The 27,458-nt window shown below is 40.3% G+C and overlaps 1 protein-coding gene across 2 annotated transcripts in view; it reads right to left on the reverse strand.

The window, feature by feature from the left end:
- Positions 1 to 27,458, reverse strand: part of PAK5 (p21 (RAC1) activated kinase 5) — a 795,393-nt gene that overhangs the window by 238,563 nt on the left and 529,372 nt on the right. For both annotated transcript variants that reach the window (XM_085612660.1, XM_085612659.1), the window contains exon 3: positions 4,448 to 5,233. In XM_085612660.1, the coding sequence (XP_085468786.1) occupies positions 4,448 to 5,233 (786 nt within the window). The remainder of the gene's footprint in view (positions 1 to 4,447; positions 5,234 to 27,458) is intronic.

Genomic DNA, 27,458 nt, shown 5'->3' on the forward strand with positions numbered 1-27,458 from the left:
TGACTCTGTTTTTCCTAGCCTTAGGTCTCTGTGCACCTTACCACCATTAACCAGTGCTAAAATGATTCTGATCTCTCCTAAAAACATGGTGATTAGCTTATACCCAATTGGCATATTCAGTTTATTTATAAATCTCTTCATGTGCCAAGGGCCTGTAAATTAAAATTCTACTAGTGGGCCTGCAGCACTGATTGTGCCACCAACCTAAGTAGCCCATTAAACATGTCTCAGGCCTGCCATTGCAGCCTGTGTATGCAGTTGTAAACTGGTATTTCGACCTGGCACAATAAGTCTTTTGCCAAGCCTAAACATTCCATTTTAATACATATATGTTATCCCTCGGGTTGACCCTTTACAGCACAGAGGGCAGGGTGCAGTGAATTTAAAAAGTGGGACATGTACTATTAAGTGTCTTATTAAATTAGTTTTTCACTACTGCCAGGCCTACCATGCAAAATTGATAACTTTGGAGTTACCTTATTACATTTAATAAGCTATCATTTCCAAATGGGAACAGGTAATCAGCTCATGTTTGATGTCTTCGAAATTGTAATGAGAAATCCTACCTTATGGTAAAGTCAGATTTTAAATTACAATTTTGAAAATGCTACTTTTAGAAAGTTGGGATTTTTCTGCCTTAGTCATTCAGTGCCTATTGCCTGTCCTGGGTCACATGACTGGGTGTAGCTGACAACTGGGTTTTGTGTAGTCCTCCAAGACAGCAACACAATATAAAGCTTAGGTGTTCCATCACTGGCAGGCTGGGAGGGCGGAGCTGGATCCTGCCCTACTTACACTTGAATAGGCTGTGTCCTGCCTCCACATAATGGACTGCATAGCCCCTGTAGTTAGTTTGGAGCCAGGGAAGGAATGGCAGGATGCCTGGGGACTTCATAGGGAAACCTGCAGAAGCTTTTCCCCAACTTAAAAGGCACAACTGGGTATTAATACTGGACCTCAGATACAAACCCTTGAGTATACTTCTAGACCTGTGGATACCCTGCCAGGAAGGAAAACTACTGTACTGCTGAAAGGACTGCCACTCTGCTGGACTACTGATCTGAAGTACTGCTGCCCTTCTGTGCTGACTGACCCGTTGCCTGGGTGAGAAGTTCTGGGCCTGCATCTCTTGAACTCCAGAGTGACTTCAAGGGCTAGTTTTCTGGCTTCCTGATTTGAAGCCTCAAGGACACAACAGGCTTCCAACAACCTTGCACCTGCACCTGGACTCTGCCATCTGTGATTCTATCCTGCCAAGTGGTACCACCCCAGTCTGGGATCTTTGGAAGTGATCTTAAGGTGCCTTTCCAAATTTGGTGGTACCAGCGTTATTGACTATTGCATCTCCTATGCTGAGTGGCACAATCCCAAGCAGAACTTACGCATCATTGCTGCTGCGAGGATTGGACTAGCCGTGGGTGTAATGTTCTGTTCTAACTGTGGAACTGGCAGTATTTTGTCCACTCCGAGTAACTCCTTAACGTGGAGTTCTGGCCAAATTCCACCATTCACTGAGCTGGTGACTGAGATTTGCTGTTCCCTACCACGATTTTCTAACGTGGGGGGTCAGCGGCATTCGCTAGCGGTTGTGCTCAGAGGCCTGCTGCTCATGTAGATTAGCTGTTACTCGAGTACCCTTTCTACTCAAGCGGCAGCAAAATCAACTTGAATGGCTGTGCACTCTTGCAACGCTTGTGCCATTCACACTGATTTTTGGCGATGTTCATGCAACCAGCACTAAATTGCAGCGTAAATAGAGCGGGCTGCAATTTTACTGCCCATTGGTGCAATTCGGCAGAATCCCGCAGAGTTTTTCTGTAACTCTGCGGAATTCCACGAAGTGAAACTCCGCAAGTTCTGCCCACAGCTAGATTGGACCATTGCAAAGACCCGCAACACCACGGCAGCCCACAACACCTTCAGACCCACCACTGTGCAATGCATACTCAGCGCAGGCACTTGCATCCCTTGCCCCCGACAGTCTCGACAATGACGACGGAATCTGCATCAAAGCCTCACAGCTCCTCAGAGCAACACATCTCCTTGAATACGCAATGCCTCGACGAGTTTGGGCTTTGTGTCCCAATCCCTCGTCGACAGGATCCTCGACGACAATTCAGTACCTCGCTATGCAGACTCACTGCAGCTCGCAAACAATGTATCACTTCAGCTGCATGACGCACCTTCGATGTGGATCCTCGCGACGCTCTACAAACCAGGATTTAAGGTACTTTGTCCAGCGGGTCTAACTGGGTCCCTGTAGCCGGCCCACGATCCATTGCGGTCAGCCTGAACTTGTGACTTTGTCCCGTTCCAGCGCGACCACATATCCACAGTTGGCACTTTCAATTTTGGGGTGATAATTTCAATAACATCTTTAAAATTGCATATCTCCAGCTCTACTGATTGGATCTTTGTCATGTTGGTCTTTTTTATTTATTACAAATTATTCTATTTTTCTAACTCTGTTGTGGGACTCTTTTGCTGTGTGTTTTCACTGTGCTACTGTTTGAAGTGTTGCACAAATTCTTTACACATTGCCTCTGAGTTAAGCCTGACTGCTGTCTGTCAAGCTACCTGAGGGTTGAGAACAGGTTAATTTAAGGAAGAATTAAGAAGAATTGTGGTTGCTGCTTGAGAAGGTTTTCACCCCCCTCAACCAGTAGCCCAATTTCTTACAGTTTGCAAAAATGTATTGCTTTGTCGTGTGCCCAAGAGATAGAAATAACATCACATGCTTCAAACAATGTTGGACCTTAACTTTCTCAATGGTGTTGGTAAATGGTAATTTTAGATACTGCAATGCCCAATGACCTAAGCGCAACATTTTGAGTTGGCAAAGACCAAGTATTAAAGAGTATTTGCCTTTGCCATATTCCACTATCTTTTCTTGTTCTCTTTATGACAATGGAAACCACTTGCTCGAAGAGACCACGGACATCTTTTCGAAGCAAACTCATTAGCCATTTTGACAACCTTACAGCTGGTTTGTTGCAGAATGGGCAAGCAACCACATGATAATACTCCCTGAGGCCATTCCACCAGTGTCTTAAAAGACGTTCTGCATATGAAGGCATTAACACACATGGATATCCCATGGATATATGGTAATGGGGAGAGTGGTCAGCCCTTATCAGGTCCTTTTGTATGAATAATCTATTCTACCTTCTTTTGAGAAGGTTTTATTCTGCCAATCCTCCTAAAGAACAACCACTACATTGTGGAGCATGGTAAGATCAACTGCAGCTTAGACTGTAGTACGCCCTTCGGTTGATATCCCTAGGAGAATGCTGAACCTCCTTCAGAATTTATCAAAGAAGTAAGCCTGGAATATCTGCCTTCCATTAGGTTAGCCTGTTAGGTAGGTGGCGATATCATTGGATGGCTACCGGTGAGATGAGCACTTAGGGCAAGTAGTAAATAAAGAAACCCGATGGTCGATATAGGTGGCTCCTCTCCCTTAAGAGGGGTGGGCGAGTAAAAGATGCTACAGTAGGTCTCAAAACCAAAGCAGACATCATTGCACCAAGGAACATTCTGAAATGCCTATTGGTGATTGTTAGAGATGCCAAACTGGTTAAAGGGAACTTTTTTCCCTGCACTGGACGGCTGCTCTCATTGTAATCCATTACTAGCAGGGTGGATGATTATTGACAGCCACTAGAACTTTCACATTATTCAAGTGCAAATATATTTTCCATTCTGCATTTGTTGTCGAATAGAAAATGTGTTTGTTGTTTAATGAAAAATAACACTTTTTAGAATGTTACACAAGGGAATCTCACATTTATCTTGGCAAGTGGCTAATATACTAATACTAGTTAATAGACCAGGCTCATCCTGTCTTTCTTGCGGTTTCAGGTCTTTGTTAAGTGAAATGTGGTTGACGTTGATGTTTGCCATGATTAGCAATAGAAATAAAACCTGAACAATAACATGAATAAACCAAAAACAATAAGCGAATATGCTTTAGGCATGCAAAATGAAAATCTGAATGTTAGCATAATAACCAGTAATTATGTCATGAAAATACAACTTGGCTTCAGTACATTGGTAAAGGAAACAAAATATCATGAAAAACACAAAGGGTGACTATTTTTAGTTTGAAAAAAGATTAAAAGAAGAATTAGGCATGAACGCTGTTTCCAAATGCTGGCACATGAACACCGTAAGAAACATTTTTAGGCACATAATATACGTTTATTAATTTGGAAAGCACCCAATTGAAGTTGTCAGAGCTATTGAAGCTTTAATATGCAGCTCTCTAATTGTATACTGAATTCAGTCATTGTAGAAAATAATTATAGGATTTTATTTTAACTTCAACAGCAAATCTGATATATTTAACTACACTTATAAAATTAGGTTAAGCTTATTCTTTTATTTCAGTCAACAATATTTTCATGTCACGAATGTAGCACACTAGTTTTCAGGAGGTTAACTTTACCTTTGCAATGCACGCTGCTGTTTCGGACAAGCGAGGGTAGGTATATGAGCTGTACGAGTGTCCTTGATGGTTCATTTTACAAGCACTTGCTCCATATGGAATGACTGGCTCCTGCAGGCCAGACCCTGATCTCGACCTCTGTCTTATGGCTGGCTGTGGGCTTGTCTGGCTCACATAAGAGGACTTGGGTCTCCTTTCATAATCGTCCTTGGAAAGTCCATCTCCCCAGTCATTGTGCTCAAGTCTTTCTGTCGACCCTTCACTGAGAATTCTAGTTCTAGAAGGAGTGCACTTGTAAGGTTCTGCGTAAACTAGAGGCGATCCAGAGCTGGGTCTTTGGAACTCCCATTTCAGACCACCGCGTTCTGATGAAGCGCCTTTATCCTCCGTGTGTGGCCGATACTCTGGAGAAAACCTTGAGATATCTGATTTTAGGGGGTTAATGTCTGGATAATATGCCTCATACGATTTCATTTTCATGGCATGGCCATTTTGCTTGGTAGGTTTGCCTCCTTTACAAAACCTGTCTATCTCTTCTTCCTGGCGGATGCCTTCTCTGCATTTTTCAGAAGCATAACCTCTGTCTGACTCACGGGAATACTGGGCATAAGAGATGTAGCCATTTTCCTCTGGGTGGCCTTGGGCGTGGTTGGAATTCCCTTGCCGCGGGGTGGGTGGACTTTCTTTGCGTAGGGAATTGGAACGTGTAACTGAAATATTGTCAAAATCTTCTAGAAGGCCATTGACGGAAGTATCCTTTTGAGGTTTATTTCCTCTAACAATAGTCTGGAGAAAGAAAAGGAAAATGAGTTTATGAAATGGGATTTCCTTCATATTTTATTTTTTCTTTCACTCAAAAAAGAGGCGTACTGAACTGTAGTTTTATAAAAGTAACTCAGTGAATTTCAGAGTTTGGTCATGTCTCTTTAAGTAAACTGTTGGATTACCACAAATTCAGTCAAACGATTAAATGCAATTTATTAGCAATACCTTAGCTAAAAGGGTCATAGATATGCACATTTTATATCCCCGTAAGCACACACTGTATGCTATATGGTACACAATAATATTACATGACTCAGGGTCTTATTGATCAATATTTATTGCTATAAACATGCATACATTCAATTGTGGTGAAGAAAAAAATGTATTCATTTAGGGATACTCACAATCAATAATAAATAACATTAGGAAGCTTCTTCTCCAAGCCTTAGAAGAACAGTTGAAATTAGCTGATGCCAACAAATTCAAACAAGTGTAATACTGTGTATAAATATGTACCTTAACTTTGTTTTCCAGTCATTATTGTTTGCCTTTGTTATGATAAACGCTATAAAGCATCTCATATTTTGCAATTACTTTCTAAGTACGGAATGTCAAAAAATAATGAATTACATGGATGGGTGTTATGTCACTAGCTGCTCTGTGCACTCATTAACAATCTTCTAACAGGCCAGTTGACCTCAAACCTATACACCTGCTGCCCAGGTAAGGAGTAATGTTATTAACCAGGCGCCCCTTGCAAATGGAGGAGGGGCACCATTTGTCACTCCATGGACAAGAGCCAAGGCGAGGAGTCCGTTGTTTGTTTAGCTACGGAGGAGAGTCATGATGTCATCTGCCGGCACCTGGGACGGGAACATTTAGGGCATTGAGAGGCGAGAGATTGGCCTCTTTCCTCTCAACCGCACTCTTGCATACCGGATCACAATCCACCCACCCACTCCTGGAGGAAGGCGGAATTTCTAGCAGCAGAAAATTGCGGCTACCCCAAAAATTTAGGCTGAATTACTGAACTGACCCCTTGGAAGGGTGTTGAGTTGTGTAGGCACTGGACAAGCAGGACGGGAGACTGACCTGTAGGTGGTCCTGGGCCATATCTGACCTACCCCGGGATGCTTGAAGGTTACCATTTTGGGTGAAATGCCTGGAGTAAAACATGTTGGGCAATTTGCCTAGTGACGACAGAGTAAAGGGGCTACCCGAAAATTGGGGCTGATTTACTGAACTGACTCCTTGGAGGGGTGTTGAATTTTGTGAGCACTGGGCAGGCAGGAGGGGATACTGACCTGCCAGTGGTCCTGGACCTTTCTGCCCTACCCGGGATCCTTGGAGCAAAACATTTTGGGGGTATTTGCCTGGTGACAGGAACTCCGGCAGGAACAAAGTGCTATGCGGTGCCCTGGTATGTGTGGTGGTATAGAACTGCAGCTACTGCCAATCTCTCAGCGACTTGTATGTTGTGAGCACACTATTGATTCTAGTGGGATTAAAAACATGAGGGAGATGCTCTAAAAGGGGTGCAGTCTAGGAAGAGTGTTTAAGAAACTTGCACAATAGGTGTGGCCTACAGAACTAAGGGCAGTGCCTATAATAAGAAATACAAATATAGAAGGTTATTGTCTCACAGCGGAGTGATCTGAAACCTAGGGAGCATAGAGAGAAGGGAGAAACACCAATGAAAAATGAAACATTCAACAAAATGGTTATCACAGGACAAGAGTGCAGAGTCTAGCGAAAAGGGTTATCATAAACCAGGGACAATGCAAAATCTTTGAGGAGAAATTCAACAAGTAAACAATAGAAAATACTAACACAAGGATGGGAAAGGAGTGGAGCCAATTGACGTATGCAGGAGATAGCACCAGGAGAAGCAAGACTAGAGACCCGGGAACTGCCAATGGTCTCAAGAGTAGAAAAGCTAAATCTAAAAATAGAGGCCCTTGACAAAATGGGGACTCTCAGAGAACAGCACAGTGAGAAGAAATTACTGCAAGTACAGACTCCATGGTACCATTCACAGGGCAAAAAAAATGAGGGAGTGCAGTTCTTAAAGAAGCAGAATTCGAATGGAATTGACATTTGGGAGCAATTTTAAAGCAGAGACGCGGACATAGTGACATTTATGTGCCAATTAAAGGTATAGCATCTGAATATCGACTTTTAAATATTGTGATCCCAAAATATTGTAGAAAGAATATCAACTACCCAAGTATCTTTAAGGCAAGAACATATAGGTAAGTCTAGATGCGCTACACTTAACTCCACGTCAACGAACAATGACAATATATATTTCAAGGTACATAGATGTGGAGTTCAGAATGCTAAGCCTGCATGTACTCACATACAATTATGTTTATGCTGTTTTGGCAGTCAATATACTTTTAACAATATTTTGGAAGCACAATATTTGTGTGCTTAATAATCCAAAAATGTGCACATCAATAAAAACCTCACCAAGAGCCAAAATCGTTGTTGTGCATTCATTTCAACCACAGTAAACAAACTAGTCTGTGGAAGCGTGGGAATATTAAGTTGAAATTTGACTATAATTGCCACAATCCTGGCATCATAAATGAGTTTCCTCAACAGCTACACAAAGGACAAGCCACAAGTTGCAACTCCATTGATTTCAGGAATCATGGACTGAAGCTTGCAATGTAGTCATGTTAATCTGCTGCTTTACAAATACTTATGGGTTCAAAATGAGGTCCATACATTTTTAACTCAATTTTACTGATGTTTAATGCCAGTCCATTATCATCAATACATTGCTTAATTACAGTGTGGTAGCTAGTCAAGGACATCGAATTTTGTTCATAATTGAGTTGAGTGCTATCAGCATAGCTATTAACCTCCATTCATGTCTTTGCCAGAAATTAATGTATATGTTGCAAGTAGATGTTAAAGGGCTGTAGGGTTAATGGAAGTCCACACACCAAGCCTCACAAGAATAAAAGAGGACTAAATAAGACTGATGGGAACTTCAAAGACAAAAAAGTGGATACAAGAACAATGTTGTTGAATAGATTTATAAAGTCTATATTGATTATCCTGTTGATTCTGAACCCACTGTACGTCTAAAAGATGGTATGTCTAAATTACATTTTCAATTATACTTTACACATTTTGCTCCCCTATTAGCTCATGTCATAGTAGTTCACTCCATACGAGGATTCAGCACAATATTAATGTGTCTGTCTTGTATCATCGATTGAGGGAAAGTGGACGATTCCAACTTCCAATCATGACAGCCATTAGTATTATCCTTCTGTGGTGCATACATCAGGCAGAGCTTAAATATAGCAGATTTTATATAGGGCTTGAGTAAAACCCACATTTCCCTTTTTGTGTGCCGAGGTTTGGGTTATGTCAATATCTTTCTAACACAGGCTAATAGTCTTCCTGTAAACATGCCCCGTTGTGATCTAGCCAGACTATTTAGAGATAGATAGTCCCCCTATAAGGCATGCTGATCTTGCCAAAAATGATATGCAGAGATGTTCCCCTTTCCCTTATTTGCATTGTGCGAACCGTTAACATTCCAAGATGTAATGCTGATATTTTTAGGCAGAATGTGTTGCTATTTCTGTTATGCTAGGAGAGTTTGCTAGATCCTTGAAGATACCTATTAACATTGAATTGGAAATTGGGTTGCTGATCACCTAATGAGCTGCACAAATGTTGTCTATCTCTGTACTGCTCCACTTGCTAAGATTTGAGATGACCCTCATTCCCAGGCTGCTCTACATTCCTCCTGCAGCTGTAAGAACCCTTCAGTTCACGGATAACATGACCGCATGGCAAAACAAAGTGCTAAAAAATTGATGCAACTGAAAGATTCTTAAATAATTCCCTAGGCATGGTATATAAAAGAAAACAGAAACCAGCAAACTATTAACGTGATTAATTAGCAATAAACGAGTTCCAATGGTACCTTATGTTTTATCTCTGCATGAGTCATCAATTTAACATTAAAGGTTGAAAGATCAAATGTCCTAGAAGCAGTGATCCAGTGTGCTCACTATAACAGCAAATACATGTTTGTTATTTATAGTGTACCTTGAGTTTGAAATGCTCATCAAGACAAACTTTAGTGCCATCATTTTTAAAGTTACAGAACATTGCTGAGGTTGCAAATGTGTTCCTTTCCCTGCCAGAGCTCTGCTATACAATATAAGACCATGTGTGTGATGGGGCGAATTAGGTCTAGACACCAAACCAATTTCCCTCTTGATAAGTAATTCCAAATGAGGGTAAACCTGGCTCTTCATGTTTTTTACTTTGTGTTTGATTGAATGGGCAGTCGGTGGACATGTTGTAATGTATTTCTGATGGAAGATCCCACCCATGGAGCTGTGGAAAGGCTCCTTCCAAATGTTTAATCATGAAAGTGGGTAAAACCGACACTTCTTTTCCTTCTGCAATAAAGAGCCACTTTTGGTTTGATATTTAGCAGTAGCATTCTCCTTTCTGTGCAATCTGAAAAAGGCATGTAAATAATTTCAGCCATATTTCAAGCTCTGGTGAATGCTCCCTAACAATGTCTTGTCCAGTACTTCCTCCAGATCTCACACTCGAGTGGTGAGGTTGCCTAGTAGCAGTAAATCTACACAAGCTTGAAAAGCAGGTCCAAAAGAAAGACGCTCATTTTGTCTCAATGGGCTTTAGTTTTCCACTGTATTTTAGCTTGTTCTGTAGTGCAGTCCAAGGATCCCAACTAACATTTCTTTAATATCAAGTTCTTACGTAGCCTAGATTGCGAAGGCTAGCCTGGTCAATAACTATCCAGTGTAGGTGTTGCTCATTATGAGGGGCAGTGATTTTCCATACTCTGTCATTTATGTTTTCCACAGAGGCGGCCTAATGGCTCAATAAAATGGATTGCTCCTTCTCCCTAGGGAGGGAGTGCAATGGGTGTAGTTCTCAAAATCTTTCTTCCTTGGGGGACTGATTCTTTGGCAGTTATGATGTTTATGGGATGTTTCATACTGGTTGTCTTATTCCAGCCTTAGATATTTCTTCCGGTATTGGTCTCTTATTAATTCTGGATTAGTTTAATTAATTTTGCCAGAGTAATCATTGGATTTAAAATTGATTTGTGAAAGTCAGGATAGACAAACAGTCTGCCAAGTGGGATGAATATATCACCACCAAAGGGGGCTGGCTTTCACAAACTCATGTTGATAAGCTGTTCAGAGTTCTCTAGTTTTCTAAAGCTCAAAAAACATACTGGTCAGATGTGCTATCTCCAGGGAAGAGCCTTTAATAGTAGCAAATATTTTACAGGCCTCTTGCTGAGTCCCTAGCAAATATGTTTGGCTCCCAGTTACATAGTGATGCTCTGTTCCTACTAATTTTTGGAGAAATGCATCTTGAGCATACACATGTTTATCGTCAAGAGGCCCATGGTCTTTCTGATTATAATTTGATCAAATGTTACAAGTCTTAGAAACAAAATGTATATGTTATTTAAGAAATATACCCTCCGATATGTTATAGAATTTCATTTTATTGCAGTACATAATAACACATTGACGTGTGAAGAAGTTTCAGTAGGATACGAAGAGCACGAACCACTCTTAGTGACTCAAAGTCTATGTGAGTTTCTGAACCAGAACTTACATTCCTTTTTTTTACCCCAACTGATGGTAGTATGGTTCAGCATGGTTGGGTAGGGCACTAATTCCTCTTTTCTCCTAGAGTGCAACAAAGAGGAACAAGGTGGAACCAGCTGCTGCTTGCGCAAGAAAGACATTGTTCTAATGTGTACCAGTGGTTCCATGCTCCATTGTACCAGTTCTCATGGCAGGAAAGGCAAAGCAGTCGGTAGGTTAAAGGGAACAGTTCTAGTAAACTGGAAGGTTAAATCAGAAGAGTCTACATCATCCTCGAAATGCTAACTGCGATGTGCAGAGAATGGTGTAGAAAGGGATAGTGGTCTCCTTTTTAAAGGAGCCAGGAGCCAATGGAGACAGACTAAACTTTTCCCTATTTGGATATGATACACCAAGGTGTGGTCTCTCTTTCCCAAACCTATTAGAAGATGACAGGAAGAGGGAGGTTCCAGTAATCATCTATTAAAGCCACATTCCCAAAAGCCTTCAGCAAAGAGCAGTGGGATTACAAAACAGGCACTCTTTCGTCGCGCATACCAGTGAGCTCGGAAGCACCCTTGGGATAGGAAAAACAATGGAGGGATGAACAATTGCACCACTATGACTGAAATCACCACTTGTGTAGAAGCAAAGATGAATAACATAGAAAGGGACAAAAACAGACTTTGTGGAGGTACAAGGAGATCAGAGGAAACGACACCTTGTAAAAGAGCAAAGAAGACTAGAGAAAACATCCTCTGGGAAGAAATGAGGAGAACTAAAGAAAAATGTGCCATGTGAATGAACAAGAACGACTGTGGAAAACATACCTTCTGAAGGAACAAGAAGATCTGTAAATATTATTCCTTGGGAAGAGCCAAGGAGACCTGTTGATAAGATCAAGAAGCTCGACTTTCACAGGCAATACTAATATAATAAAAGCCCTATTACCCTACAGTCCAGCTCTGTGTGACTACCAAAATCTTTGAAGTCAGCTATACAAATTAGTCAATAATTTGTATCATTTAAATATACAGAATACAAATTTTAGCAGGACTGGATTAATCTAAAGCAAATCTATGACCGTTGATAAAGCTTTCAAAGTCCAAATATCATTATATGTTCCACCTTTCAGCCAGTACATAGGTTTCTTTATCGGCTGTAGCCTAACCAATTCCTCTCACCTACCTTATATTACAGGGAGGAGTTCTCACTCCCATGAGAATGTTCTTATGACCCATAATAAACTATAATTGTAGCAATCAAAAACACATTCCTAATTGTAGCACTAAAAGACGTGCCTTAATAAATAAATCAAGTACACTGTATAAGTTCACTAGGATAATCAGAGAGAATCTACCCAAATAGTTATTTTAAAATCCATAGAGCTAGGCACAAGCTGCATTCACATATGTGTAGATTTCTTCAGCTTGAACATAGCAACACGAGGCTAGCAGAAATGGCTGAACATGAACTGGTGTATAATGTAACTAAAATAATCTTCCTTACTGAGCTTGAATGATAATTGAGTCAATTTCAATATGAATCATTTGCAGTTACGAAGGGTCACACATATTCAGATTAAACTTTACACATGCCACCTGAATTCGCCACATAACTACACCCTCCACCAATTTGTATTCCTGGTCAATAATTAAACTTTAAAATACTGCAATAAATGCTCAGCTCAGTTTAACAATGATGCTGGAATAAGGAATTATTTTGCATTTCTTTTTCTATATTAAATTGTTTCCATATAAAGCATCGACTATTTAATAACATTCCTAAATAAGTCCAGACCAACAAATGACCAGACTCCCACCCGTAAGTCTCTAAAAACTTGTGCCTCAGAATAAACAGTCAAGAAAGAATTGTTCTTGAAAACAACCAGAGGTAATAATTAATTATCTCATGTCAGGGCAAAAGATGGAAGCTATATTTTTTGCCATTTCATGAACTGTAGTCCTCTCATGTCATGTTTGAATACATCTAACAACAGTTTGTATCACACTTATCTGAACTATTTTTCTGGAACAAATCTAAATATAGAACAGTGTAGTTATGTGGGAGGCAATATAACTGTAAGCAATTACAAAATACTGCTAGTCATATATTTCAGATTTCCGACAATTATCAAATTCCTCAGAATAAAAACTTATGTGCAAGAGCCTCCATCAATTCTGAGATGCTGGTCTCACAAACATATCCTAGGTGAGTTGTGAGAACTTGAACCTCTATAACAATGAGTTAATCAGTCTTTTCATCTCATCAATATTTTCATACATTATTTTAAGAGGAATTGTCTGATATTAAAACAGAATATGAGGAAGTACAGTTGCTTTAACAAGACTTACCCCACTAACGTTTAAAAACTGACTTGTCTGTAGGCCTGCTTTTATTTGTGCACAGAGGTGCCTGAATCAATTGCCTCTGCTTGCTCACTGGTTCTGAAATGTTAATGTTGAGGTACTTAATATTAGTAGCACCACTAGTTACTTTAAGCTGTTGTCAGTGATTTCTCTATAGCTATGTAGTACCATGAAATCTGTCCTTCTTGGTTAAGGGTTCAAAGGTTAAAGTAAACATCCAATAGTCCTACGAAATCTAAACTAGTCCATCAGCAAAAAGAGGCAAATGGAAGATATTTTGCCTGAATATAAATCCCCTTAGCAGAGGATGTGATCAAATACTATATATTAAAGGCCCCATAAAAAATAAGAAAGTAAGAGATGACACCCCTTCTTTGTGTCCCTTTCTATCCAAAAGTGGGCAACATGCTAGTCAGTCACAATTTTTATGGCTCTTGAGGAAAACCAAAACATACCATCAAAAATATCTGCCAAAATACTGCATGCCAGTCTAGAGGAAGACCCACTCTACTCAGTCAAATGGCGTTTTTTCATCTCAGCTTAGTATAGATATTTGCCATCCTCTCCCTTGTGCTTGACTATATCAATCATGGTATTCAAGATCTTGGCCTGAGGGAATAAATCCTTTCCAAGCATACACCAGTTAATTCAATTGTCTACTACTAGGAGGGACGTTTGTCAAGCAGGTAGCCAGAACTTTAGAAAACTTGGTACAAGCTGCATGTATTGAAAATATTGGGTGATAAGGTACTTTCCTGGTTTGGGGAACACAACAATGGATACATCCTAATAGCTAGTGGGTGTGACTCCCATACAAACATAGAAACAAATAAAACATTCAACATTGACACTAACTGAAACCTGAAGGTTGCATACAATTCAGTGGTAGGCTGGACATGCCTGCAGATTTGCTGATAGGTAAAAACGTTCAGTTCCAGAATTCCCTCAGATGTAATACCTTGATTGATATTAGGAGATCACTTCACAGATAACGTTTGCAAAATCAACCCACTTGAAAACTGTCTTACCGTTGAGTCTGCTTTATTAGATACTAATCAAAAAAGGTCTGATTTAAGACTTCTGAACATTATAGCAATTGTGTCCTCTACACTAAATAGTACTGCAACGTGTCGTCCAGCATCCAGTTAAATGAGACAAGGCTGGCAGTTTGTATCATGATGCCATTATGTAAAACTGTTTAATGGACTGGAAAGTACATAGTAAAAGTTGCCCTGGGTAGGAATTATCTGCCTTCTTATCCTTATTCCATTGCCCCACTTAAATTAAGAGAACAGTGACAAAGACAAAGTCAGTGCAGGTTGTCAGAATCCGTTTATTAACTAACTCTCAGCCCTCATCTAACCCAAAAAATGAATATAAATATGCTATTCTATAGGCCAAAGCTAAATACATACAAGATCATATCACTTCCCCCTCAAATATGGTATCATTTCTATTCTTACACATCATAGTTCATCCTTTCTGGACTCCTTAAAAATTGCCCAATCACTCATAACCCCGCCCCCAAAAAAACATGAGCCAAATTTAGCCATGAATTTTCCCACCACATCAAGCTTGCTTTGACCCAGAAAAGCATTAGAAAGATATGTCGCCAAGCACCTGAACAATATCATTGCGAGGGAATATTTGTTATCAGACTACCAATCCACTTTCTGGTCCGGTTTTACAATGGAAATCGAGTGCTTAAAGTTAATGGATGAGATGTAGCAAATCTTGGCAAGAGGATATGCTTCATTAATCCTTTGGTGGTGTCCTTTCACATGGTTGCTCACTACAGGCTAACAGAAACCTTGGAGCATTACATGGGCTTTTGTGGCCCAAACCTTGATTGGGTCTCATCTTTCCTCACAGTCACTAGAGACTGCCAAGATGAATGTCTGATAACTGTCTTATGCCGAACCCCCAGAAAGATGAACTTGTACTCTTCACCTCTTCACACAGGATCAAAACTATGTTTGCCCTTCTGAACTCATTTTAACTGGCAGGCTTCTCTCCCACTCTATCTTACTCTATCCCAAATAGTAAAGTCCCTGTTTTTCACCCTTGATCCTTCCCTTCACACTTTTTACACACTTTATATAGGTTACAAAGTTGACCCACTTTTACTTCCGTGCCCTAAAAGAAAAGAAAAAACACAAGACATCATCTATCCTCAGACCAGTTAAAAATATGTGTGTACCCTCATTATTTCAAGACTGGAGTTTGGAACTATTTTTTATTAGAGTTTTAAATATTGTGATACCAGAATATCATCACAAGAAATATTGGGATGTAAAAAATATCATTGACAGGAATATTGCAGTTAAGTATATTATTTTTAAGTGTTGTTTTTAATATCATTAAAAACTTCATGCTGAAAGATATAGTTGTAATATGTTTTCCAATAGTTTTGCAATGGTTCAGTTCCTATTTATTTTTTAAATTGTTATGTTAAAATGTTTATTATTTGTTTTTAATTTAACTGTAATGTTGTATAGTTTCTTTTTTTTTATTTCTTGACAAATTTAAATTCCAATAGAAATTGAGAATATGTTTGGAATTTTATTTACTTTAAAATGTCCATTTTAGAAAGTCTAATATTACATTTTAAATACGTTAATATTTTACATTGCATTTATGAATGAAATGGTAATGTGTGTGTTTAATAAGGAAATGTTAAATATAGTTTTTATGAACATCTTTATTGATATAATTGGAAGTGCAAACAACACACATACCTATTTAATATTTTTATTATTGTTAATTTTTATTTATAATTCTTAATGTAGACCTTTCAAAATTATACTATTGATTTATTTTATTTTTTTAATAATGTTGTCCCTAATGTCCAACACCTTCCCCAAAGTGGCTTAGAATTTATTAGAACTAATAAATCTGACTCCTTGAATGTCAAACACCTTCCCCACAAAAGCTTGGTTTGGTGTTGGAATTTTAAATGATTCCCCATTAATGTCCAACACCATTCCCAAAATGGCTTAATTGAAGTGGTGTAGTTTAGTTGGAGTTGGGATAGTAAATCTTACCTGTCCAACACCTACTCTTAAACAGTTTACATTGGAATAGTTAATTTTATCATTTAATGTATAACCCAATCCAAATGTTTGTAGCTTTGAATAGTTGTTCAAGTGTTCAAGATATATTTTATTAATACACATTTTTAGCAATTGAAACAAATAACTTTATGTAGTTTATGTTTTCCACATAGCTTTATGTGCATCGTATTTCTGCATTACAGTACAATTACATATGCACTTTTGTTTTCACATAATCTGTTCTTGGCCTTCCTAGATCCTGCCCCACCTCCAGCGCTAGTCGTCGGCTACACTGACTGCCTGTGGCCAACCGCGTGGAATTCAAGGCCCTCTGTATCTCGTTTAAAATCCTGAACCTATCCTCTCCTGGTATTCTGGCGAACTTGCTGTCTCCCTACTCTCCCTCTCGTCAACTTCGTTCAATGGGACATCTGGCGGCTGTTCCCCGGGTGAGAAGGGTTCGGGCTGGTGGGCGCTTTTTCCATTTATTGGTGCCCAAACTTTGGAATGCTTTGCCAATATCCACCCGTGGCATGAATAACTACCTGGCATTCTGCAAGGCCATCAAAACACACCTCTAACCCCCGCTTTAGTTTTTTCTTCTGACAGCAGCCTTATATGTTTCTACTTTCAGCGCTGGGACGCCTCTTTGCTGGGGCAGCTGTGCACTTTATAAAACAGGATAACATAGCATAATATATATATGTGTGTGTGTGTGTAGTTTCTTTTCACAATGGTACATGCTTTGTTAACATATTTTACATAATTCTCTGTTAACATACATTTTGTCCTTAAAGTAAACATAAAATGCACTTTTTTGACAATAGATAATATATATACATACATATATATTACCTACTGGTGGTCGCCAGTAGGTAGTTATAGTTAGGACCTATTTTCCATAGGAAATCCGCAACATTCTCCGATTGACGAATCTTCGCGAAATTTTCAAAACTTGTGGCCAGCTCCGGTCCGCTCCTATCCTGAAAGTCTCGGGATGATTCGTGTAGTGGGGGCCGAGAAAAAAGGGGGTCCCAAAACGTGTTTTCCCCATGCAATTTCCCATAGGACCTTTAGCCGCAGCTACAGCCTGAACTGCTGAACGGAATTACGCCAAATTTGGCAAAGAGGTAATCCTTAGTTCAGACTCGTGCGTTTTGCTTAAATGGTGTAAATCCGTTCAGTAGTTCCTGAGAAAATGATATTTAAAAGTACATATATATCTATGGCCTCGGAGGATCCGCGTACCGTAAGAGTACCCAGCGCGCACCCTGCCGTGCACAAGCTGTATTCTAATTGGCTGTCAACACTCCAAATCAGGAAGTGTTGGCAGCCATCTTGTGCATCGGTGGAACCGAGGCACAAGAAACCTAAAAAACAAACGTGCAAAATGCGAAAAGGGGGCAGGGTAGAAACACCCTGACCCTCCATGCCTGCTCAGGGGGTCCCACAAGGACCCCCAGGGCCCCCCTAAACATTTTTTTTTTTTTAAATCGGCAAAATGCGCGCAGGGTGCGTGGATCTTGCTGATGAAAAAAAAACGAAGCGCGGCCTCCCGCGCTATTTTACTTATTAGACACCGGGGGGGCCAAATCCCGGGGGCAATACAATAGTTTAAGTGGGGGGCCCAAAGGGGCCCCACAGCCCCGGGGAATGCCACCCCCCGGGGCTTTATTGTAAATTGTGCAGGGGGCTCATAGCCCCCCTGGCCCCGGGGACCGCCAGCCCCTGGGGCTTTTTTAAAAATAAAAAATACCTGTGTGGGGGGGCTTGAGCCCCCACCACATGCCCCCGGGGCTTTTACAATGATGGGAGGGGGGCCGCACGGCCCCCATCCTGGAGCCCTTGATTGCCCAGGGTCGGCTCCTGCAGTGTCCCGGGTTGCCCACCCCGGGACACTGCCGTTTGCAATGACAGGGCGGGAGCCTCGCGGCTCCCACCCTGTCATTGCAAACTGATTTGCTATTTGGAAGAGAGAGCAGGAAACCTGCTCTCTCTTCCAAATAGCAAAGCAGATTGCTTTTCCACATGTTAGCTGCTCCCCATGTGGAAAAGCAATGCCGGCTCCCGCAGGACCGTGGGGGGATTGGGGACCCCCCCTGGTCCCCAACGGAGTAGGCCAACTAGCCCACCAGGCACCTCCAGTATGCGCCAGGGAGCTGCATTGCAGTGAGGTGTTCTGAGGCCACGCCCCTTTTTACACTTCTCTGCAACGCAGCTCTGTTGCACTTACTGGAGGTAGCTGGTGGGCTAGTTGCACCCCAGGGACCCTCGGTATTCAAGGGGAGTTAATCCCCCAACTTAAAACGCGCCACGGGGCTCGTTTGCACAGTGGTGAAGGGAGGGGGTGGGGCCTTAGTTCGCATGTGTGCAAACACACCCTATGGCGTGGTTTAAGTTGGGGAATTCATTCCTTGTCAATACTGAGGGTCCCTGGGGCCAACTAGCCCACCAGGTACCTCCAGAGGGCATGTTTGCACACATGTGAACTCAGGCCCCACCCCCTCCCTTCACCAATTAATACTTTTTCAATACTGAGGGTCCCTGAGGGCCAAATAGCCCAACAGGTATCTCCAGTATGCGCCAGGGAGCTGCGTTGCAGACAGGTGTTCAGAGGCCACGCCCCTTTTTACACCTCTCTGCAACACAGCTCCCTGGCGCATACTGGAGGTACCTGCTGGGCTAGTTGGCCCTCAGGGCACCTCAGGATTGAAGAGGAATTAATTCCCCATTTTAAAACGAGCCACAGGGCGTGTTTGTACACGTCATCTGAGGCCCCGCTCCCTTCCTTTACCATTGTGCAAACGTGCCCTGTGGTGCGTTTTAAGTTGAGGAATTAATTCCTCTTCAATCTTGAGGGGTCCCTGGGGGCCAACTAGCCCACCAGGTACCTCCAGTATGCGCCAGGGAGCTGCATGGCAGACAGGTGTTCAGAGGCCCTGCCCCTTTTTACACCTCTCTGCAACACAGCTCTGTGGCGCTTACTGGAGGTACCTAGTGGGCTAGTTTGACCCTAGGGACCCTTAGGATTGAAGGGGACTTAATCTCTCAACTTAGAACAGTGACAGGGCGCATTTACACAGTGGTGAAGCGAGGGGACGGGGACTTACGTGATGTGTGCAAACACGCCCTGTGGCGAGTTTTAAGTTAGGGAAAAAATTCCACTTCAAACCTGAGGGACCATGGGGGCCAAATAGCCCACCAGGTGCTTCCAGGAAGCGCCACTGCGCTGCGTTGCAGAGAGGTGGTGCAGGCCGTGCCCCTTTTGACATCGCTCTGCTACGGAGCTCTGTGGCGCTTACTGGAATTCCGATTTACTCACCTGTTATCAGGAGAGACCTCAGTGCTGCATCTTTGAGCCCAGTACTGAGCCTGAAAAGTAATTCTAACCAAACTTACCAGTAACTTGAATTTCCTTCCATAGGCTAACATTGACTGGTTTCACTTGGAAATTCTTCTAAGTGTGGAGTTTTGGAACTTTAAAATATTCCTATAAAATCAGCAGATCTACGAATTCCGATTTACTCACCTGTTATCAGGAGAGACCTCAGTGCTGCATCTTTTAGCCCAGCACTGACCCTGAAAAGTAATTCTATCCGTACTTACCAGTAACTTGTATTTCCTCCCATAGGAATCCATTGTCTGGTTTTCAGCATAAAAGTTTCTAAGTGTCTATTTTCACAAACTAAAAATATTCCTTAAAAATCGCCTGTATGACTTAAACGCATTCTTTCAAATGTTTACAGGAGATGTACCAGTGCTGGATCCAGGATCCACCACTGAGTAAGAAAAAGTGACGATAACACTACTTACCTGCTAAGTGAATTTCCTGCCATAGGATAACAATGGTGATTCTATGTGAAAAGATTTCGAAGTGTCAACTTTTAAAATACAATAATATTCCTTAAAATTCACTACTGTAACCAAAACGCTTTTACTCAACTGTTTACAGGAGATGTCCAAGGACTGAATCTAGGATCCAGTCCTGTGGTTAGAAAAGTAATCCATAAAGTAACTAATTGCATTTAACTAGAAATTCACATTGAGCTCAATGGTGCATTGTGTTTGAAATTGTGTTGCCCATTGCAACAACTGTAACTACTGTACTTAAAAGTCTATTGCTTATTTGCAAAGTATTTAAACTAAAGTAATTCATTCTGAGAAAGTATATTTTGTAATGTAATGTATAATGTAATTATAATGTAATTTAAAAAATAAAATATCTAGAAATGAATAGTTTTAAAAAATGTAGGAAATCAGTATAAAAAAATCAATATAACAATTAATACATTTAAAAATTGTCATTTACAAAACCTTTGAAATTCACTGAAAAAACCATAGGTTTCAGGCACGTTATAGTTAGGAATTAGCATTTAAAAAACCTTAGAAATTCACTGAAAAAAACATAGGTTTCAGGTGCGTTATAGTTAGTTGGACATTTCTCTCATACAGAACCATTGAAATTCCCCCGCTATAGTTAGTTCAGCTAACTATAACTCGCGCGCCCGCAATGCACTGCTGATGACATCACATATTACATCACTCATGACATGGTCAGTGACATCACTCATGACATCACTGATGACATCTCAAATGACATCACTGATGAAATCATCCTTGTGATAGAGTGGCAGACCTCCTCTCACCATAATAGAACCTTTGATAAACACATTCAAAAATAGAAACTAACATTTTCAAATGACTGGACATAGCAATACTACTTACAACACACCAATTCAGTAATTCCAAGATCTACACACATATCCACTCATTCACCAACAGTCCTATACAGTCACTCATACATGTACACACTCATCATATGTACTTATACACCTATACATCCTGTTACACAGTGACACTCATCCATAGAGTTACTCAGACACATAGTCACACATGCAAAGTATCAAACATCCATTAAATTGCATATATACAGTTATATACACACACCACCACACTTACTGCTACAGAAACTTACACATACTTACTCTCTTAAACAATCACTTATAGAAACACAGACTAATTTATACAGGAACTCTTCCAATCTCTCACTCTCACATATACTTACTTATATACACCAATACTCAGATACTAGTTTAAAACATATGTAGTTACTCATAAAGACACTACTGAGACAGTCATTCACTCACTAACACACCCATACACACACTCATCCACTCATACAGTGCTGCACACATGCTGTCGTCAACACATACAAACAGTGAGTCACTCATTCATGCATCTATGCACTATGTATTACCCCCACCAAACCATACAAACACTCAGACACTCATACTGATACTCAAAAAACCAACTAATAACCTAGATAGACACTCATGTAGCTACTCAACAACCCATGCAGCCACTTATACGCAAAGTGAGAGACTGATACAGATATTTACATATTTAAAGATTACTTACTAACCCATGTATTCACTAAGATACACTTAATCAGTCAGTTATTGTATCAATATTCCCCCAAAAAATTCATCCATTTAGACACTTATATACCCATTTATTCTTCTATCGACCTTGAGATATACATATATAAAGCATATTCGATTTTCAGAAAAACACACATTCACTGGATGATGTCATCAGTGATGTCATCAGTGATGTCATTTGAGATGTCATCAGTGATGTCATAAGTGATGTCACTGACCATGTCATGAGTGATGTAATATGTGACGTCATCAGCAGTGCATTGCGGGAGCGCGAGTTATAGTTAGCTGAACTAACTATAACGGGGGAATTTCAATGGTTTTGTACGAGAGAAATGTCCAACTAGCTACAACGCACCTGAAACCTATGGTTTTTTCAGTGAATACATATATATATATATATACACACACACATATAGATACATACATTCATTAGTATTATTGATGAATATTATTTTTAATAGTACTTTTAATATATATTTTACAATCTTGGGTGACATGAGAGGCCTCAGGCTCAGAAACTAGACACTCTCTCCAACTGGAGGTCGACAAGATCAGAACTATGACAGCCCAGAAGCACAGGAGCCGCTACCCCAGGCCTGACTACTTTACTCCTCCACACTAGAAAAGCTGCCTCCATTTCTAACTACTGGAAATGTCTCAGAACCCTCTTGGTCTGGCAGTTTTCAAACTTCTTTCAAAGTAATTTTTAAACCTTTGTTTCTACTCTGTTCCTGATTATATTCAAATTAGCACCCCGAATACTAGGTAAAATGACTAGCATTTTTCCATTTTCCCTATCAGTTTGACATTTCAGTTCATCACTATCATCCTTGTTCTATTTCATGCAATGTGATACTCGGGAAGAGACCCAATATTTGTGGGTCCTAATGCGCTATACAAATGTGTTAACTAAATAAATAAATACTGTGTGTGTTTATACAGACAAATGTTTGTCATGTTCAAATATTTCCCTTTGAATTTAAAGCAATCTTTTACACAGCAGTTAGGCTTCATTGGTCATTCGTGTTGGATTATTGCCTTATGAGAAACCTTCTCAACAAGAATACAAATGGTAACATTCTTTCTCTCTTGGGAAGACTACATGTATTTTACTAGAAATATGGGAGATATTTTGTTATACCCAGAACAATCAACAGTAGACAAAGTGGATTGGTTATCTGAGCTGTAGGAAGCATCTCCTGAAGCATAATACAAAGAGACTCTGCACAACAGCCTACTTGCTACTGCCTTCCCAAAAAGCAGGTTTGAGGCCAGGTGTTGTACTCAAATTCTTTGTCAGAAGAATGATTAAATACGAATATTCTTAACATGCTGCATTCATGGTCAGTAACCTGTGAGTAAATATGTTAGGTCTTTAAATAAACCAATCATGGATAACCAATAAGAATCACAATGTTAAATGGAGCACTTCCACGTTAGCATTAATCAGGAGTGATAAAGTACCTAGAGTACCTAAACCAGAAAAAACAAAGTCCAGCATAACATCAAAAATACAGGAGGTAGAGGCAAAAAGACAGGGGAGTTTTTACAAATCAAACTTATTGTAGTACACCATACAATACTTCTTCAGTGACTCTTTGGTCATGCACGCTCGCTCTTTCCTTTCCATGTAGACTTTTATCTGTGAAAAGGCCCTCTCAGCATTGGCACTTGAGACGGGCAACGCCAAAACAGCCAGTGCGCAATTTGCTAACTCTGACCACTGACATAGCTTATCATGCCAATACTGGTGCACCTGAAAATTGCGATTCTCTGAGACAGGTTCTGCAACATATGCATTGAACTGGGCACATATGCTCTCAGAGTTATTGAAGCGGTCAAAAATGATGCAGCACTTCTGAAACTCCGGAGAAAATTACCCTTAACGTAAGGGATCTAGAACTTGTGAAGAGTACCACAGTGAGGCTTCATTGACTTCAAATGCCATGATTGGTGAAGGATCATTTCTATGCATCATTGCAAGCCATTCTCATACATTGCAAAATAAAAGTTCCTGAATTGCTCCTTAACAGGTCTTTGCTTAACAAGTGTCAAGCACTCTAACATGGAGCCTACTCTGAAGGAGATGTTTCACATCTACACCAATTATGCTGAACACTTGGTAGACATGGGTGTTTTCAGAATCTAGTTTTTTTTATGTTCACTAGAGTAGTCAAGTTTTCCTGTAAAAATCTAAGAATGCAGAAGGATGTACTTTTTTCACATCACTATCAATATGCGACAGAAGATCCTCACATTTCTTGCCTTTGGCATAATCACTATGAAGATTGTAAATATGCTTTCAGCATACCATCAAACAAGTAGCAAGGATCTCTTAGAGGGAAGCACTTCAGCTCCGATATCAATTTGACAGTTCATCAAACTTTTTTTCATGTATGTAGCTGAATTACTGCAAATACAAGCAATATCCCTCCAATTTCTTTTGAAATTGGTAAGAACTTTTTTCAGCAGCATTCCATGTGACACTGCATTCCATGTTTTCCAAAAGTCTGGTGTCATTTTTTTTACCACTATCCCAGATGCTTGGTGACAATAATCTTTTCACATATACCTGGCACTAAACCTTGCATTGAATGTTTAAAGCGTGGGGTGTTTGGCAATTCTCGTACTATCAATACTGACTCACTAGAAAAGGGGGCTGATGTATTAAGGGTTTTTAGCCATTCTCTGTGGGTAAATGTGATAGTATATATAAGGAAATATTCTTATGAAACCAGCCATTTTATCTATCAGTGAAAGAATCAAACGTAGCCAAAATATCAAATATGATTTTGATATTTCCTGATTCTCCTGTAGTTTATAAAATAATTAAACAAGACCTAAAACATGCTTCTAAACCCTACATCTTTAGACAAAAGACCAAAAAACAAAAAAAAAGCAAAAGGAAGAAGAAACATTATTTTTGTGACATTCCTAAACAAAACTCAAGCAGAATAATGTTAGCCCAGTCTTTATTGCTGCTACCTTGTATAACAAAGTTACATTGTATTGGCCCCTACAGGAAGAAATAAAAATGACTCTTTCACTCTCCTTTTCCTTTCTTTGAATGGCATTTAGTTTGTGCAGGTGTTTTTTCAGTGTTTATATGTTTACACTGATGAGGGCTATTTGCTTTTCGGTGGGGTATTATCAGTTATTATAGGTTTAAACCTAAAACATGACAGCCTAATTATGTCCTATCCAGTGCCTGCATACCTCTATCATTTGGTAAGAAAAACTAACATGTATATGTGATGGAAAGTTGTTGACACCTCAAAAGTACAAATACTTTCTGTTACATGCTATGAACGATATTTAGAAACAATAACCAAACACCTGCCCTCGTGGATATGTGCAAAGCTAAGTAAACCCCATGTGTGCAACCAAAGCACCTACAATCACTTAACACAGGCAAGATGAATTCAAATGCAATACAGTTTTCAAACAGACACTTAACAACACGAAGAGGGTGAAGTTGCTTGAGGACACCTTAATGAGGTATTTATTTACAAATGATTTTCCTATTTCAGCCTCCTGGAAACAAGCATTGGCAAAGGCGATAGGTCTTACTTTTTAAAAAGAAATATATGTGTGTCTTCACTTGTTGGCAATTTTATGTGTGGTTGTGTGGATTGTTAAGGAATAAATACAAATATGCAAAATGTGCTCCTTTTGTTTGCTTCCTTTCAACACCAGAACTGTGCGGAACCAAGCTCTCTTTCGTATTTAGAAGGATGTCATTATGTGGTTTAGCTGGGCTTACCACAGAAAAACAACTAAGGTACATATATGGGGATCAGAGCTTCCTTTTGCTCTTTAAGTCAGGTATAGAATTATCTTTAAATCCACCTCTATTGTATCAGTGTAAGTTTCAGGAGGGTAATCTTGCAACCGGGGTCCTGCGAGTCAGCGTTCTGGAGTAAGCAGTGCTTCCAGTCTGAGTGCCAGCCTTGGAAACACATCTTTAGTTACAAATCCTCTCTGTTGGTACCCAGAGTAGGTAAGTAGTTACTCGAGGTAGCATATCTATTTGCTTTTTATTAAGTGCTATGAGTAGCTTATTTCCTGCCAAATTGTACTCAGGGTGGGATTTAACAGAGGTTATCATTCCTGTTGTGTTCTGGGAGGATTCTCCTGGGGCTGCAGTGGCTTCCAGTTTATTTAGGCAAGCCTGGACTGCCTGTCATGGGCAAAAAAAATGGAAATTATACCATAGGAAATACTCTGGCTGGCTAGGGGTTCCTGAGGCTTGATCCATTTAAGCAATCCCCCCAGTATAGTTGTGTAGTGCTTAAAGTCACTGTGGAGCACAGAAAGCATACTTCAAAAAGGCACGCTCCTCTGCTAAACTTCACAAGGCAGACCTTGGTTATCCTTTATATGTGCATTTTGACCACCTTCTGGCTCTAGTCTCTTTCCTCTCTTATAATTTAAAGAAATCTGGAAATATTTCAGGGAAGGGCCATATGCCATGGTATGTTCAAAGCTGCTCTTCAGTTCTTCAGCATCTTCTCCTTTGTTAGTTTTGTCTTGAGGTAGACTCTCCTGATTCAGAGCCAGTACTGTATTCAAGTATAGAGGACCATTTGTGTGAGGTCGTTCGGAGTGCCTTCAGTTTAAGTACAGGGACGAGAACAATCATTTGCGTTATGAGGAGATAATGCCTACTTCCAGTTCACCTTTGTTCCAGGTTCATTATCATAAGAATCCCCTTCTGCTGGAGTGGAAGGGTCCTTCTAAAGCAGATATGCCAGGGTTCTTGCCCAGGATGTATCACTTGGCCATGGGGGACCTTTATCTTCTGCAATAATAAAAGTGGACCTCCTATTGCCTAATCTGGCACCAGATCATCTGTGGTTTTGGAGGTTGCATCCTTGGGGAATGCAAAGGGCAGAAGAGTGGAGGCAGCATTTAAATTGAGCTACTAGTTTCAATCTAGCAACCAGAGTAGGGTTTTTATGTAGTGTATGCTTCTCAGTAATGATTTTCAGACAGCTGCGTCTGCTGCACAGGCTGGTAAAGACTGTTCCACTGTGTTGGCACAGATAGAGTTTTAAGCAACATATTTGAGAGGCCGGAAGGCAGTAAGAATTTGGCCTATCACACCTTCCAATGTCTTGGATCACACCTTTTTCGTAACAAGATGGAGGACCTTCTTAGAAGGGAGTTTAAGAATGTGAAATATGCTCAGGCATTTAAGATTCAATTTAATAATCTCAACCATCCAAGCACTCCTTTAATACATTTTGCATGAGAAGCTCTTACCCGCAAATGAGTGAAGGAAAGTATCATTTATCCTCCTTTCAAAACAAGAGAGGTGAAAAATCCAAAACCCTTCTTTTCTTCAAAACCCAAGCGGCAGCATTCTTGAATGTGCATCTCCCCTTCTCGATGCCCCTGTATGAGTTTGGCTCACTCTATTCGATATGATCTTGGCAGGTTACATTTCAGAGGTATGATCATTAGAAGTAGTTTACCTTGACTGCCGTCTGGAATTTTTGCAGATGCTTCCAGATTCAGAAGGGGTGGCAACAGCTTGGCCCAGAGATCAAGCCAAGCATGGGCTCTTTTAAAAGGAATTTCACACATGCTGGAGAAGAAAGCCGGAGTACCAGCTGCCAAGACAGAGCAGGGGAAAGGAGTGTACTCTTTAATTTTTCTTGTGCAAACTCCTGAGGGGATTTTAGGCTGCTCATCAATCTCAAGAATCTAAATATGCTTCATTTCAGAATCGGGACTTTGATAAAAAAAAAAGTAGCCCATTAGTTCCT

This window comes from Triturus cristatus, chromosome 6, assembly GCF_964204655.1.
Source record: "Triturus cristatus chromosome 6, aTriCri1.1, whole genome shotgun sequence".
NCBI lineage: Eukaryota > Metazoa > Chordata > Amphibia > Caudata > Salamandridae > Triturus > Triturus cristatus.